Source organism: Gorilla gorilla, chromosome 16, assembly GCF_029281585.2.
Source record: "Gorilla gorilla gorilla isolate KB3781 chromosome 16, NHGRI_mGorGor1-v2.1_pri, whole genome shotgun sequence".
NCBI classification, from domain to species: domain Eukaryota; kingdom Metazoa; phylum Chordata; class Mammalia; order Primates; family Hominidae; genus Gorilla; species Gorilla gorilla.
In genome coordinates, this window is record NC_073240.2 from 85,169,030 (window position 1) to 85,183,981 (window position 14,952).

Genomic DNA, 14,952 nt, shown 5'->3' on the forward strand with positions numbered 1-14,952 from the left:
AGAGGGCCATTGGTCTCCACTATGGTCCTGCCTGGCCAGGAGTGCCTATGGCTCTTAGGCACGAGCCAGCGGTTCCGGGCAAACCTCTGTATGGCTGCTGGGCCTGACTTTGCAGAGCTGGCGCCCGGGTCTGGGCGGGGTGGGTGGAGGCTATGGGAGGTGGGGCCGGGGGTGGGCTTGGGGGGGAGCGACGGCATCCCTGCTCCGGCTCCGGCTGAGGCGGGGCGGCCAGGCTGGCTTGCGGCGCAGCGGCCGCCTTTCCCCAGCGCGCCTGCCGGCGGCGGCGGTGGCGGCGTCGGCAATCCCGGCTCTTGGCACAACGCCTGGCGGCCGGCCCAGGGCGAGGAGTGGCTTCCAGGAAGCGGGCGGAGGAGCGTTCCAGCCGAGTCTCGCCGTCGCCGCGGCCCCGCGCGCTCCGAGCGGCCCGGGCCCGGCCCCACACGGGGTCTCTTCGCGCCCCCGGCGCCTCCAGCTCAAGCCGAGGGCGCGGTGCCGGCGCGCAGGCTGACGGGCGCCTGGACGCGCCGTGCACTTGCCGGGCGGTGCAGGTGGCGGCGCGCGCCCTCCGCCTCTGGGCCGGGGCCAGCGCAGCGCTCTGCGCGCCCGGAGGGGGCGGGAGAGGCGGGGCAGCCCCCGTCCCAGCCCCATTTAACTTCGCTGCGGCGGCGGCGACTGCGGCGCCGCGGGCTGGAGGCCGGCGTCGGGGAAGGTCCTGGTGCCGGATTCCGCACTAGGTGTTGACGGGCGGCTTCTGCCAACTTCTCCCCAGCGCGCGCCGAGCCCGCGCGGCCCCGGGGCTGCACGTCCCAGATACTTCTTCCGCGCAAGGTGGGTGCACCGAGCTCGGCGCAGGGCGGCCCCTCAGGGGTCGGGGGAAGGCGCTCCCCAGGGGGAGTAAGACTTGGAGCAGTGGCCTCTCTAAGCAAGTTGGGGGTCTCCAAGCAGAGTCGGGGCGTGCCACGCGGGCCCCAGGGGGCCTCAGGACTGGGGTGCTCCTCACTGCTGGGCACCTCGGGTCGGGCGCGCTCCGTGCCGTCCCGGAAGGTTCAGGGAGAGTCTTTCGGGGGCAGTTCGCGGGCTGAGGGGCGTTCTTGATTATGGGGGAACTCCACAGGGTTGGAATTTTTCAGGATTGGGAGTTACTAAGCAGAAACCTCGCGGGTCCGAAGGTCCGGCCGGTTGGCCACTGGGTAGCGAGCGCCCAGAACGCCGGGGGTTGAGGCGACGCGCGACCGTGGAAAGTGGGCGTGGGGGTGACCGGGACGCGGCGGAGGCACTGGAGGAGCGACTTCGAGGCAGCGGGTAGTCGGAGGAGTGTGCACTCGGAAGGCTGGTGCGAGCAGGCGAGGGTGGCGCAGAGTCCCAGGGCCCCGCACTGGCCGCCTCCCTTCAGCCAGGAGTCGCCGCCTCAGGTCGGAAACAGCAGCACATTTGCGGATCACATTAGACCAGGCCCTTAATGCCTTCTCCAGATGGAGAGAAGCCACCGACCCGCCCCCGGACACCAGCTCCGCCAAGGCGCCCGCGAGGCGAAGCGGGAGTCGAGTGTGACCTCGGCTTTTCCAGTCTCGACTCATACTGATTTCCCTGTAAATTGACAGGAAAAGTAAGGGAAAAAGTCCCCGCTTCCCTCCTGGTTTCAGCTGACCTCTGCTGGCTCGCCCTCACCTACTTTTAGGAGATTGTGTTAGGCTGGCTCAGGGGCTGTGTCCTCCAAACCTCCCTGAACTTAGCTTTCAGGCGTCTCTCTGGGTGTGGGTCCCGGACCTCGAGGGCGCACGGTGTCATCTAGCGAGGAAAGCCTTGAACTATCAGAAGATCTGCGTTTCAGCCCTAAAATGTCACTATCTTGCTGTGTGACCTTAGGCAGGTCCTTTCCCTCTCTGGGCGGCTTTGTTGTCTTAGACTCATTTTTGCCGCAAGCAGCAGAAGCTGGCCTAAACCTTGTCTCTGTGCTGGCTTCCTGAGTCAAATGCCAATAGCGACACCCTGCTGCTGACAGATAGGCTTGGGCAGGGATATCTCAGCTTCTGAAGAGCTGGAGGTATGAGTTGCCCACTGGAGACAGGTCCAGCCCTTGCCTGACTTTGATGTGGACCTTCTAAAGGGAGCCCAGTTAGCCCGCACCCTGCAGTAGGCAGCCACAACCTGGGCCAACACAAACCTTTCCAAAATAGTATCTGGGATTAAGGGTCCCTCCATCTAATGGGTCTCTTAAGTCATGGTTTACTGCCATGGGGGCTAGAGCTGGTTGGTAATGAACTCTTTCCTCGTTTGTAGGCTACAACTGAGACCCCGGAGGAGACCAGACCCCATGGCTTCCTGGACGAGCCCCTGGTGGGTGCTGATAGGGATGGTCTTCATGCACTCTACCCTCCTGCAGGTAAGGTCATAGGGAGGGGAAGGGAAATGGTGGACATCCCTCTGTTTACTCAGAGGCATTATTGTAGACCACCTAAGATGTGGCATGATTAGTGTTAATCCTACACCAGAGAACCAAACTTTCTTTCCTATCTCCAGCCAATGGTATTTCTGGTTGGCTTAGCTGTAAGGATTATCCAGATCCCTTGGGTCCTCTCTGAATCCTGAGTAGGGCTTTAAGAGCACTGTGGATACCATACACCGGTGATGACCTGGGGCTGTGATGGACCTTGTTATTTCAGACTAGAATGGCTATCTGCATGTGCCCAGTAGAGGGTGGGTTGCTGGAGACCAGGAAACAATTAATGGGCAGAGCCAGGTTCTGGCCCTAGCTAAGCTGCTAAATAAATATTCTGAGTTTACATCTGTCATCACATATCCCACTGTTTTATCCCACAGTCCTCTCTTTAGACTTCTGCTATCTTTTCCAACCAACTTGAGAGGACCCGGCTCATGAATTGCATCTTTATTTGCCTATAGGACAGACTCAAACAAAGGAATGAGGCTAGCATTGCCTAAGAGACCATAGTGAGTAATGGAGACAGTGGCAAAGTGCAGAACGCATGCTCCATCTATTAAGAGCAGCCTCTACTCAATTCCATCTGATCGTTGCTAAGTGGAGACATAAGCCCAGGATTGCCAGATCTTATTTTTCAAGACAGCTGGATCATCTAGATTTCTTACAAAATTTCCCAGTTTTTAAAGTATTGAAAGGCAGATAAATGTGTTTGCAGCCTGGATTCAGCCAAGCAGTTTGCAGCCCCAGATCTAAAGGCAGGGCATATCTTAGTATTGTGTCCCAAGGGCTGCTGCCAGCTCCATACAGTGTCTTATGAATTAGAACAAGGCAATCCCTCCCTGCAGACATAGCTTCTCAAATACATGGCTTGGTGGCCTGTGTACCCTCAGGGTCTAGGAAGGGACTTGTCACTTAAGGGCTTAAATGTCTGTTAAATAAACGTGCATCCATGAATGAAGATATATACCCTGGGATAAATTAATCAGACTCCTCTGCCTCTTGTTTCACTTTCTTGGACTTAGTGCCTCTAAAGCCTCTTTCGGCTCCAATGCCCTGTGAATTCTGTGATGCACAAAGAACTGGTCAGCAAGGTACATCTCCCCATTATCCCATTTTATCGATGCTAATAATCATATTAATAGAGCTCTTTTGTTAGAACAAAAGTTAAGTCTTTTCAGGATGATGTTAGGGTTCTCTGGCCAGCGAGATGACTGTTGAGGTAAAAGCGTGGAGACTTACGTTTCTGTCTCATCAGCGGATCTGAAACAGGCTTTGAGAGCTTCAGAGATTTGTTCCTGGTCAAATGGGGCTGAGGCTTCAAGGCACAGTGTTTCATTTTGCCTTCTTTCACCTTATAAAATTTAAATATGCTTTGAGGCAGTCTGTTGACCTTTGGCCAAGGGCAGTGTTTGCCCAGCTTGAATCACTCACTGACCTCTTTTGGATTTTTCCATATCTGTGTGCCTATGGCAGTGCTGTTTCCATATATCCAGGCAGTGTGCATAGAAGGTCATAAAAGGAGATTTCAGACCAGCAGTCTTCATCATTCACGCCACTCACTGTTCGGATCCCAGCTCTACCACTTCATTACTGTGTCATGCAAACGTCTCTGCATCGCATCTCAGTTTTCACATCTATACAGAGGAGATAATATTAGTATAGACCTCAGAATTGTTTGGAAGAGTTAATCCATTGTGAAGTGGAAAAAAGTGAAAAACCAAACCAAACAGTGTCTGGCACGTAGTAAGTGTACAATAAATGTCAGCATTCTGCTGTTGCTGCTGCTTGTCAGCATTAGAAGCTTGAAGCAAGCGCAGTGCCTGTATTTTCTGGTGTAGAGCCTGTAGGGGGCACTCAAGAGGTATCAGCTGTGGAGGGCCTGATCTTCAGGGAGTGTGGGTGGGCGTGGCTAGGTCTGTCTCACCAGAGGCCCTGAGAAAAGGTTCTAATGAAGGGTGGTAGGTCAGCCCTGTGTCCCTGTCCGTGGGTTGGATGCTCTGTTTTTTTCGTAGGGTCAGCCTGGGTTTGACTCAAAGCCGCCCTTTCTGAAGTATCTTGTGATTTTGGTGTTTGGGTGGGGCTTAAGGTGTTCCCTAGCGTCTACCCTTGCTTCGTATGTGCTGCCACCAGGTGGTTGTTAGAAAACTACTAGATGCGTGAGGCTGAGCTGTGAGGAGCAAGGGATGTGCCAACTAATTAATAACAAATAGTTTCCTTTCTTTTCTTTTCTTTTGAGACGTGGTTTCACGCTGTTGCTCAGGCTAGAATGCAGTGGCATGATCTCAGCTCACTGCAACCTCTGCTTCCTGGGTTCAAGCAATTCTCGTGTCTCAGCCTCTGAGTAGCTGGGACTACAGGCGCACACTACCACATCCAGCTAATTTTTGTATTATCAGTAGAGATGAGGTTTTGCCATGTTGGCCAGGCTGGTCTCGAACTCCTGACCTCAAGTGATCCGCCCACCTCGGCCTCCTAAAGTGCTGGGATTACAGATGTGAGCCACTGCACCCGTCCACAAATATATTTTCTTTATTGAATCAGCTAAAATGTAAACTCTTATATTCACTGCCCACAAATAATTGTGATAGATTGTAGAACAAGGTATGAGGCTGGCAGTTCCTTGTTTTTGTAACTCGTTCTTGACCATTCCTCGAGGAGCTCACTGTTCCCCTCATCCAGGCAGCTGGAGCGGCCTCCCCTCTTTCCTGTCTCACAGGCCCTGGAAGCTTCCTGTTGCTCCAGGCTTCTCCTTAGGGATCTGATTTTCCCAGAGAAGACAGCAGCTGCTGTTCCTACTCTCTCTTCCAGCCTGGAGTATTTGAAAGCTTTTCAAACTTTATCCAGCCTGGAGTATTTGAGAGCTTTCCAAACTTTATCCAGCCTGGAGTATTTGAGAGCTTTCCAAACTTTATCCTGAACACCTTGAAGATGAGTCCTGTGTTGACTGTGCCCTGAATTACAGCTTGCCCCCCCCCCCTTTTTTTTCTCTTGCCCATGAGAAGAATAAACAGCCTTATCTGTTCACTAATTTAATTGTCATATGATGGCTTCCTAGCTCTCTGGCCAAGTGCCTTTAGAAACTGTTTTAACATTGGTCATGTGGCTTGCGATTATCCCTTTAAACAACCATGTCAAGATGGCTTCGTGTATATCTGAATGGCCCTCCACCATATTTGCCCCTCGGGAGGTGCTAACTGTTTAGATTCTCTGGCAAATTCTGTCCTCTCCCATTTCCTGTGACTCTGGATGGAATAGCCTTTTCAGAAGAATGACTTGATCTTTGACTGTCTCCACTGCCAAGTTCATAGATATCTACTGGAACAGATCCCTCGAGGCCACAGTTTTGAAAGGCAGGAGACATTTGGATGAAGAAGTCCTGGGAGGTCTTAAAGTCTGTGGTGACCTCCTCTGCAGGGAAGATTTTGAAAATTTCAAAACACAACTTGTAAAATAAGCAATATCTGGGTTGGCTCCGATCCTGTCCCCTGGGTCTTGTTGGTGCATAAGTATAGGACAGAATTATTTAACTTTTTTTTTCTGATCCTGAGGCTGGAGGCTAGTGTAGAAGGCTGATCTTGCAGAGGGCTTTGAGGTAGGGTGGGAATGGAAGGCCAGGTGGCCTCGGGTAGATGCCCTTTGAGCTCCTGTTGCCTTCATCATAATATTTGGTGGAGCTCCCAGGCTGACAGTGTGGATGTCCTTGGGATATGTGGTAGGTTGCCTAATGACCCCCAGATATGTCCATGTCCTAATCCCTGGAACTCATAAATATTCCCTTATATGGCAAAAAGGACTTGGCAGATGTGATTAAGAATATTGAATTGGGGAGACTATTCTGGATTATGCAATCACAACAGTCCTTATAAGAGAGCCACAGGAGAGTCAGAGGCAGAGGAAGTAGAAGATGCTACCATGGAAGCCAGAGACTGGGAGAATGTAGCCAGGAGCGAACGCATGCCAGCAACCTCTAGAAGTTGGAAGAGATAAGAAATGGATTTTCTGCTCAAGTCTTCAGATGTAACTGGCTGTAGTGACACCTTGATTTTAGTCCTGTAAAAATGCATTTCAGATTTCTGACCTTTAGAACTGTAAAAGAATAAACTTGTGTTGTTTTAAGACCTAAATTTGTGGTAATTTGTTATAGCATCAAGAGGAAACTAATACAGGATGTCAAGGGTGGGCTTTGAGTCTTGACCTCTTTGCTGCCACCAACACAGGCATCCTTTCTCCACCTCCGGTAACCCAGGTGCAATCATAGGGGCTGAGAGAGGCTGGCAAAGTCACATAATTGACATGAGGACAAAAGAAGTGCCATTTGAGTATTGGTGGCTTAGTCCAGGCCTCTTATTCACCTTCTACGGCAATCTCACACTCCATAGCAATTTCACCATCCAAGTTCCCCCAATTACCCCTGCTATTGCTATCACCCTTGATCATGTCAATCATGGGCAGTGAGGATGGAATCCTAAGGAAGGTAGTCCTGGGTCAGGGTTCAGGGAACTTTCTCTGTGGGTAAATCAGCTCAAGGTAGCCCTGACTCTGACATGGCACATAATTCCTTTTAGGTCAGCCTAGATTTGGTTGGGTTTGGCCCCTTGACAAGTCATAACCTTGTGTCTGAGTGTTGCCCCATGCTGGGTGATCTGGGAGAGTTGGGGCCTCTGAAAGACACAGATTTATTGAGAAGTCTCATTTCAGTAAGGTATAAATACGGAGCCAATCACTGGTCCAGCCATGCCTTGTGAAATCGCCTTTTCCCATCCCCTAATGGAATCTTAGGAAGATCCAATTTTGGTTATTAAAAGTTCAGTTCATTTAAAGTTTTGATTCTCAACTTGATTTAAATCTCATCTCCCTTTCCTCTAGTCTGGGCTTGACACATGGCTTCAGGTACCTGAAGTTGCACAGGGCTCTTTTCCCTCTACCATGGAATGGTAAGGGTGTGGTGGGCACTGGTTCTGAGATACTTCTTCCTTTTATTTCTTCTGGATCTAGCTTTCCAAGGGTAGGAAACAAGGAAAGGGGAAGGGGATAAGGGCTATCAGCTCTTTACTCAACTGGATACCTCTCTCTGGTAGTTGTCACTGCCGCTCCAGCTCTCCCTCAACCCTCTGCCCTCTGGGTAGCAGATGTGAGTTCTTTGGAGGGCTCCACAGGACACTTCCTGCAGCAGGTAGTCCAGCTTCAGCTTGCCGCTTGCTGCCAGGGTCTTCTCACCTAGCAGGCAGCCTTATTGGATGGAGTGTTGGCTGGAGAGCTCAAACCCAGCTCCCTTTGGTGTAGTTTACCTGACCCATAGGAAATGCATGCTTCTTACTGTGCCAGACAGTGAGAAGACGGAATGCTTCAATGCTGCCTCCTCTCTCTGTCCTGCCAACTCCCTTCAGTTCTCCTTTCCTTGTTCTGATAGACCCAGGGAGAGATCAGCAGACCCACGGTCTAAGCAGATGTTCATCTGTAGAGTGGACAGACATTCTCTCCTTGTAGCCGCCCCCAATCTCTATGAGTATTTCTCGTTTTCTTCATTTTCATTTCTAATGGCTGTGTTCCATTGTACTTATGGTTATACCATAAGGGCATAAGTGGCATTATGTGTTATTTAAACCCATTATTTCTTTATTGAATATTTGGGTTGCTTCCTGGATGGTTTGTTCACTCGTGTTTACCATCAGACACCTGAAATGAACATCTCATGCTCACATCTTTGCTTACTTGAGTATTTCCTTAGAATAATCCTTTCTTAGTGTACTGTGCTTTGCTACTCACTTGATACACATTGTGGCCTTCCTCCTTTCACCCTGTTTCAGTTCTGTGTAGAGCTTTTCCAGCACTCCGGGTTTTATGTCATAAATGTACTTCCCATGGCCTTGTCCCCCAAGTGATTTTGGATCAATATTCCAGTCTGTGTTGACACTGGTGATGGAGTCTGAGCAGGAAGATCTTGGGTCGTCTTGGATGCAGACACCACTTTATTGCCAAGTTGCCCTGAAAATCTGCAATACAGAGTTATTGGCTAGATCCAGTGAGAATCTGGTGGGAGAATGAATGGGAGCTTTCTCCTTGTGTGTTGCCTGTGATCCCGGCACTCCTTTTTCTCTTTCTACCTCTCTGACCTTTCCATCTCACTCTCCTTCTTTGGCTCCTCTCTGGCTTTTAAAAAATGCTCCTCAATTCCAGAGCTCTGCCTTTGCCCTCCTGTCTGCCCCTCCACATGCTCTCCCAGGCAGCCTCCATCTCTCCAGAGGCTCCTGCCTGGGGGTTATCAGGTGGAGACCCAGGTCTCATGACGATGTCGTCTCTCAAATGTAAACTTTTGAGGTTTTCTTCAAATAGCATTATATCTACTGAAAAGATAAAAAGTTGTCCATTATTTTACATTAACTGTTAAATGTAAACATTAAAAATAAACACAATCTTCATAACTCTGTTTTGGCTTTTCTTGTTTCTTTCTTTTCTTTTCTTTTTTTTTTTTTAACTCAAGTTTCCCTCCAAAGTGGAAGAGGCTCAGCACCTCAGAGGGGCTTCTGTTTGCCTCTTCAATGAGCTGCAGACCAATATATCCATGAGCTACCATGCACCAGAATGTTCCTTGGTGGTGTCAAGCACAAATGCTTCTCAAACCAAAGTCCTTACCTCTCACCGTGCTCTCTCGCTGTGCCTAGATTCTCCATCACCCAGCCATTTGAGCCAGATCCTGGCATCACTGTAGATGCCTTCTTTATTCCTGTACCTGCCCTGTACCCATTCAGCCACTAACTCCCATTTTTCCCATCTCAGAAATGTCTTTTAAATGTTTCCTCCTCTCAGTTTCCATTGATGCTGTGTTTGAAGAGTAGGGACATGGCAGCGTGGAGTATGAGATAAGGATGAACAAAGATAGCCAGTGTTTGGGCACAGTGGCTCATGCCTGTGATCCGAGCTCCTTGGGAGACCAAGGCAGGAGGATTAGTTGAGGCCAGAAGCTTGAGATCAGGTTGGAAAACATAGCAAGACCTCATCCCTACCAAAAATGTAAAAAATTAGCTGGTTATGATAGCTGTGCTTGTAGTCCCAGCTACTTGGGAGGCTGAGGTGGGAGGGTCGCTTAAGCCCAGGCAGTTTGTGGCTACCCTGGGGACGACCTTGAAGAGCATGTAAAGGACTTTACTCAGTTAGTAACATGGAGTTCTGTGGTTGCTGATCAGGAGGTGGTGGAGGCACCATTGTGACACCATTGGACCACTGGGGACACACTTCAGCAAAACATAATTGGGAGACCTCTTCTAGGCAGGCAATGATGAGACCTTAAACTCAGTTTTCAAGAGCAAACTGGGTGGAGAGTTAGCTGTGGACAAGAGGATATGAACGTGGGGATGATGTTAGAACCTGAAGGAGTGGAACTTGGTAAGTGATTACATGGGCTTGAGAGAGAGAGAGGGAGGAATCAAAATTCCTTCAGGTTCCGAACAAGTGTTAGGGACACGTGAGGGTGGAAATTCACCCTGATCTTGGGAAATAATTGGTTACATTTGAAGGAGTAGTTTGGGGGACTACATGGAGTCTCACCTTCGGGGGAAGGTGAGGCACTGAATAAAGGAAGGGTATACTACTCTTTGAGAGAGAAACAGGGTCATTAGAGAGGTTTTCCTTAGCAGAGTGTATTCAATATATTCATACTCTAAAAGGAAAGCAGCCAGGAGAAAGGGAGAGATTGAAGATAGAAGAGGAAAAAACCAATTACATGTAATTGTTTCATAACAGAAAAAACTTAGGCAGTGTTCCTCCATTGCATTACTAATGTATCTTAAAGCACCAAAGCTAACATCTTATGGAAACCACATTTCAAGGTTTATGATCGTGATTGCTTTCAGTTTATTTTTACAAAGATGCTAATATCCATAAATAGCATGGAAGCATAAAGCAGTTTCCTCTCCAAGTATTTCATGGAATTACTTTCTGGAATTTGTCAGCACTGAACAGCTCCGGCCAATGTATGCTATAAATTATTGTGGTCAAATACTCAGAAATGCTTTTATTGTCCAAGCCTTCATTTACAAATAAATTATTTTGAAAATAATTTAAAAACAAAGAAGAGTAACTATTTTACTAAGAAAATAATATTTAAAGTATTAAAGGACTCTAAATTCTCTTTACTCTCTTTTGAAATTGCCTTTTGTTAAAATTTAAAAACAGCACATATTCATTATAAAAATGTAGAAAACACAGGAAGGGACAATGATGAAAATAAGCATCACCTTTAATTATACTAATTGTTAGGATTTTGTTGTATAGATTTCTGATATTCTTCTTAGAATATTAACAAATATGTATCTTTTAAACAGTGTCTATACTCCATTTTGATAACTATTTAAAAAATTTAACATTATGAGGAATATTTTTTACATGTCATTAAATATTTTCCTATAATAATATTAAATGTATCCCTGCTGTTACATCATTTGGATGTGTCATGCTTTATTAACCAATTCTTCACTACTGAATGTTGAAATGTATTCAAAGAAATGTTTGTTAAGACATATAATTTTTGGGTCAAGAAGTTTGTGAAATTTTAAGACCTTTAATATATACTACAGATTGTCTTTTAGAAAATTCCATTAATGTCTATGCTTACCTTGCAATAGTTGGCACTATAAGATTAAGGAAATTTTATTAGTAAGAGGTTATTAAAAATACTTTGGGCCATTTGTATTACTTCTTTTTTGTGTATTGTCTCCTTAAGGCATTAGAAATGGAATAACAGGACTGGGCACAATGGCCACACCTGTACTCCCAGCACTTTAGGAGGCTGAGGTGGAAGGGTTGCTTGACTCCAGGAGTTCAAGACCAGTCTGCACAATATAGGGAGACCCCCATCCCTACAACAGATAAAGATAAATTATCTGGGCATGGTGGTGTGTGTGCCTGTGGTGCCAGCTACTTGAAAGGCTGAAGCAAGAGGATCACTTGAATTTGGGAGGTTGAGGCTGCAGTGAGCTCTGATTGTGCCACTGCACTCCAGCCTGGGTGACAGAGCAAGACCCTGTCTCAAGAAAAAAAAAAAAAAGAAAAGAAATAGAAAAATAAATTTTCATCTTCATATGTATGCCCATTTTTCTATGAGAATCTTATTAATTTGTAAGTACTCCTCATATACAAAGAGTATTAATTTTTTATCTTATGTTGCAAATAATTTTCCCATTTTGTCATTTACATTTTATTTTTGTTTATGTTTTGGATATACTGCCATTAAAAATTTTTAAGTAGTCTACTCTAGGAGTCTCTTAAATTTTTAACTCTCTACTTTGGCATGCTTAGAAGTAACTTCATGTTGGGAGAAAATATATGGATATCTATATTATCACCTAGTCTTATATTTCTTTTTAAATATTTAAATCTTTATTTTAGAATATATGTAGTCGGTTAATCTTTCAGTCTTTTCTTGTGCTTATGCATACTTTTAAAGTTATTGTACCTTTGTAATGTGTTGGTATCCACTAAGGCAAGACCTCCCTTCATTATTACAGTTTTGACTAGTCCAGGTCTTTAAATTTTTGGTCACATTCCAGGAACAAAAAGTTCTCTTGTCTTAAATGGCATATGGTATAATGGAGGAGAAACAAAACTCCCTTCTCTCAAAACTTTGTAAAACAAGCAACAACAAAAAGAACAGTTTATCTCTAATGAAGCAAGGAAATGGTGCCAGCTTCCAAACACAAATTATGAAGGTTTTTTTTTTTTTTTTTTTTTTTTTTGAGTACTGTGAAGTTTGGATGTAGGGGAGGGAGGATCCTGAAGACTGACATGTGTTTCCTTGGATTCTGAGCAGGACAGAGATTTCTGTAAGGATGTCCTATGTAATAAACTTTTTTAAGAACAGTGAAATTGGTGGCCCTGAGTGGGACTTGGAAAAAGCAGGTATTGTCCCCAAAAAGGCCCAGTTTGACACCAAAAATGGCATGGTACATAGAATTGAAAGGGAACCCTTATTGACCAAAAATTGGATTGTCCATGTGTACAAAACAGCCTCCTACAGAGGGAGATTGGTGCAGATGAAATGGGATGAAGGGGTGGGTGGGTGGAAAAGCAACCCTTTCCATAACAGAGACTGTAGGTTAGGGGCTCTCTTGAGATCCCTGATGACTTTTGAATGCTGAAAATGAAGAGAAGATAGGACTCCAGAGAAAAGAAAATAACATATTTAGTGATAGGATTAACCAAACACCAAAGCATAGTGGAAGTTAGGGACTACTGTATTCATTTTCTGTCTCGTACACCATGTCCTCTTTATGCTGCTCTTCAGCTTGAAACAACAAAAATAAGTGCCATGGAATAAGCAATTGGGAACATGCTAGACAAAATATACACCCAACAAGATGAAATGTAAAAAACAAAAATATACAAATGGTGATAGAAAAATGATGACAAAGGAGGCCCAGCATATGCATAGTAAATATTTTTGAAAAAGAGAACAAAATATTCAACAACATAATTAAGGAAAACTTTTCTCACTCTTTTTCTTAAGGTCATTGTAAATATTGATTCTGTTTTTTTGGTATTGAGTATTACTGAAGAGAAGTCTGTGGTCAATCTGATATTTTCTCTTTTTTTTTTCTCACTTTGACACTATACCTACATGATTTCTTCCTTATTGTGAAGTGTCATATCAGGACATGATATAAACAATTTTTATGTAAATTATTTTTTATTTCTGTGTGTGTGTGTGTTTGTGTTTCAGTAACTTTAAAAAATGGGGTCATCAAATATGTAATGTTTTCATTTTTATTTTTGCTATTCTTTTCCTAAACTCACTTTTTCTGTTGTCTTGAAATGTTTCCTTTAAACTCATATTTCTACTTGAGCTTTTAAAGAGGGAGATCAAGTTGTCCATAATGTATTTTTGACTTTTTTTTGAGTGATTTATTTAGTAATACATGTTCTTTGACTACATTTTGGTTCTGTTTCTTGCTATTTTTAAAAATTTGTGTGCATCAATCTTGTGAACATTCTGTTCTGATGGGTATTCTCTTCTTAATGGGGCTCTGCTCTGTGTGTCTCCCATCCTCCTTGGACCAAGAGACTAACCAGAACATATTTTTTTTCTTGGTAATGATAGAGATACAAAAAACCCAAATGCATATGAGTCTTTTAAGCTTCTGCTTATGTCATTTCTGCTAACATCCCACTGGCCAAAGCAGCTCACACAGCTGAAGCCAAAGTCAGGGAATAGGGAAACATCCTTACCTACTATGAGGCCAGAGGGCAGAGCAAATTATACAGCCTTGTCCGATGTTATTAGGGCAGGGGAGTGTGCTCCTCTCATGGAGATTTTCTGTATCTCTGTGTGTTGGAGGAGTGAGTATTTATTTATTTTTTTTAGACGGAGTCTCACTCGGCGGCCCAGGCTGGAGTGCAGTGGCGCAGTCTTGCCTCACTGCAACCTCCGCCTCCTGGGTTCAAGCGATTCTCCTGCCTTAGCCACCCCAGTAGGTGGGATTACAGTTGTGTGCCACCACGCGCGGCTAATTTTTGTATTTTTAGTAGAGACGGGGTTTCACCATATTGGCCAGGCTGGTCTGGAACTCCTGACCTTGTGATCTGCCTGCATCGGCCTTCCAAAGTACTGAGATCACAGACGTGAGCCACTGCACCTGGCCGGGAGTGAGGTTGTTTTTTTTTTTTTTGAGACAGAGTCTCGCTCTGTCTCCCAGGCTCTGGAGTGCTGTGGCGCGATCTCGGCTCGCTGCAAGCTCCGCCTCCCGGGTTCACTCCATTCTCCTGCCTCAGCCTCCTGAGTAGCTGGGACTACAGGCGCCCGCCACCACGCCCGGCTAATTTTTTTGTATTTTTAGTAGAGACGGGGTTTCACCCTGTTAGCCAGGATGGTCTCAATCTCCTGACCTCGTGATCTGCCCGCCTCGGCCTCCCAAAGTGTTGGGATTACAGGTGTGAGCCACCGCGCCCGGCCAGGAGTGAGTATTTTTGAAAAATAATCTACTCTACTGTTGTGGCAGGCTTTTCTTTAAGGCAGCCTAGTTCCAGAGAGCATGCTTTAATCACTATACTCTCACAACCCTCATAAATGAAATTATGACTTTAGGAGGAGTTGACACAAATCAGGTCTCCATGATGTGCCACAGCCTTACTTCATGAAATAGATGTTTATACAACATAGGGGCTGAGCATGGTGGCTCACGCTTGTAATCCCAGCACTTTGGGAGGCCAAGGCAGGCAGATCACCTGAGGTCGGGAGTTCGAGACCAGCCTGGCCAACATGGTGAAATCTCATCTCTACTAAAAATACAAAAATTAGCCAAGCTTGGTGGTGCACGCCTGTAGTCCCAGCTACTTGGGAGGCTGAGGCAGGAGAATTATTTGAACCTGGGAGGCAGAGGTTGCAGTGAGCTGAGATTGCGCCACTGCACTCCAGCCTGGGTGACAGTGGGAGACTCTGTCTCCAAAAAAAAAAAAAAAAAAAAAAAAAAAGGAAAAAGAAAGATGTTCATAAATTATAGGAAGAAGCTTTGATTCTTTAT

General features: G+C 46.1%; 1 protein-coding gene across 5 annotated transcripts in view; it reads left to right on the forward strand.

Moving 5' to 3' along the window:
* The first annotated feature begins 580 nt into the window (after window positions 1-580).
* ADAMTSL3 (ADAMTS like 3) overlaps window positions 581-14,952 on the forward strand; it is a 392,199-nt gene continuing 377,827 nt past the window's right edge. For all 5 annotated transcript variants that reach the window (XM_055362792.2, XM_055362793.2, XM_004056691.5 and 2 more), the window contains exons 1-2: window positions 581-828; window positions 2,281-2,383. In XM_055362792.2, coding sequence (XP_055218767.2) covers window positions 2,315-2,383 — 69 coding nt within the window. In that variant the 5' untranslated portion in view covers window positions 581-828; window positions 2,281-2,314. The remainder of the gene's footprint in view (window positions 829-2,280; window positions 2,384-14,952) is intronic.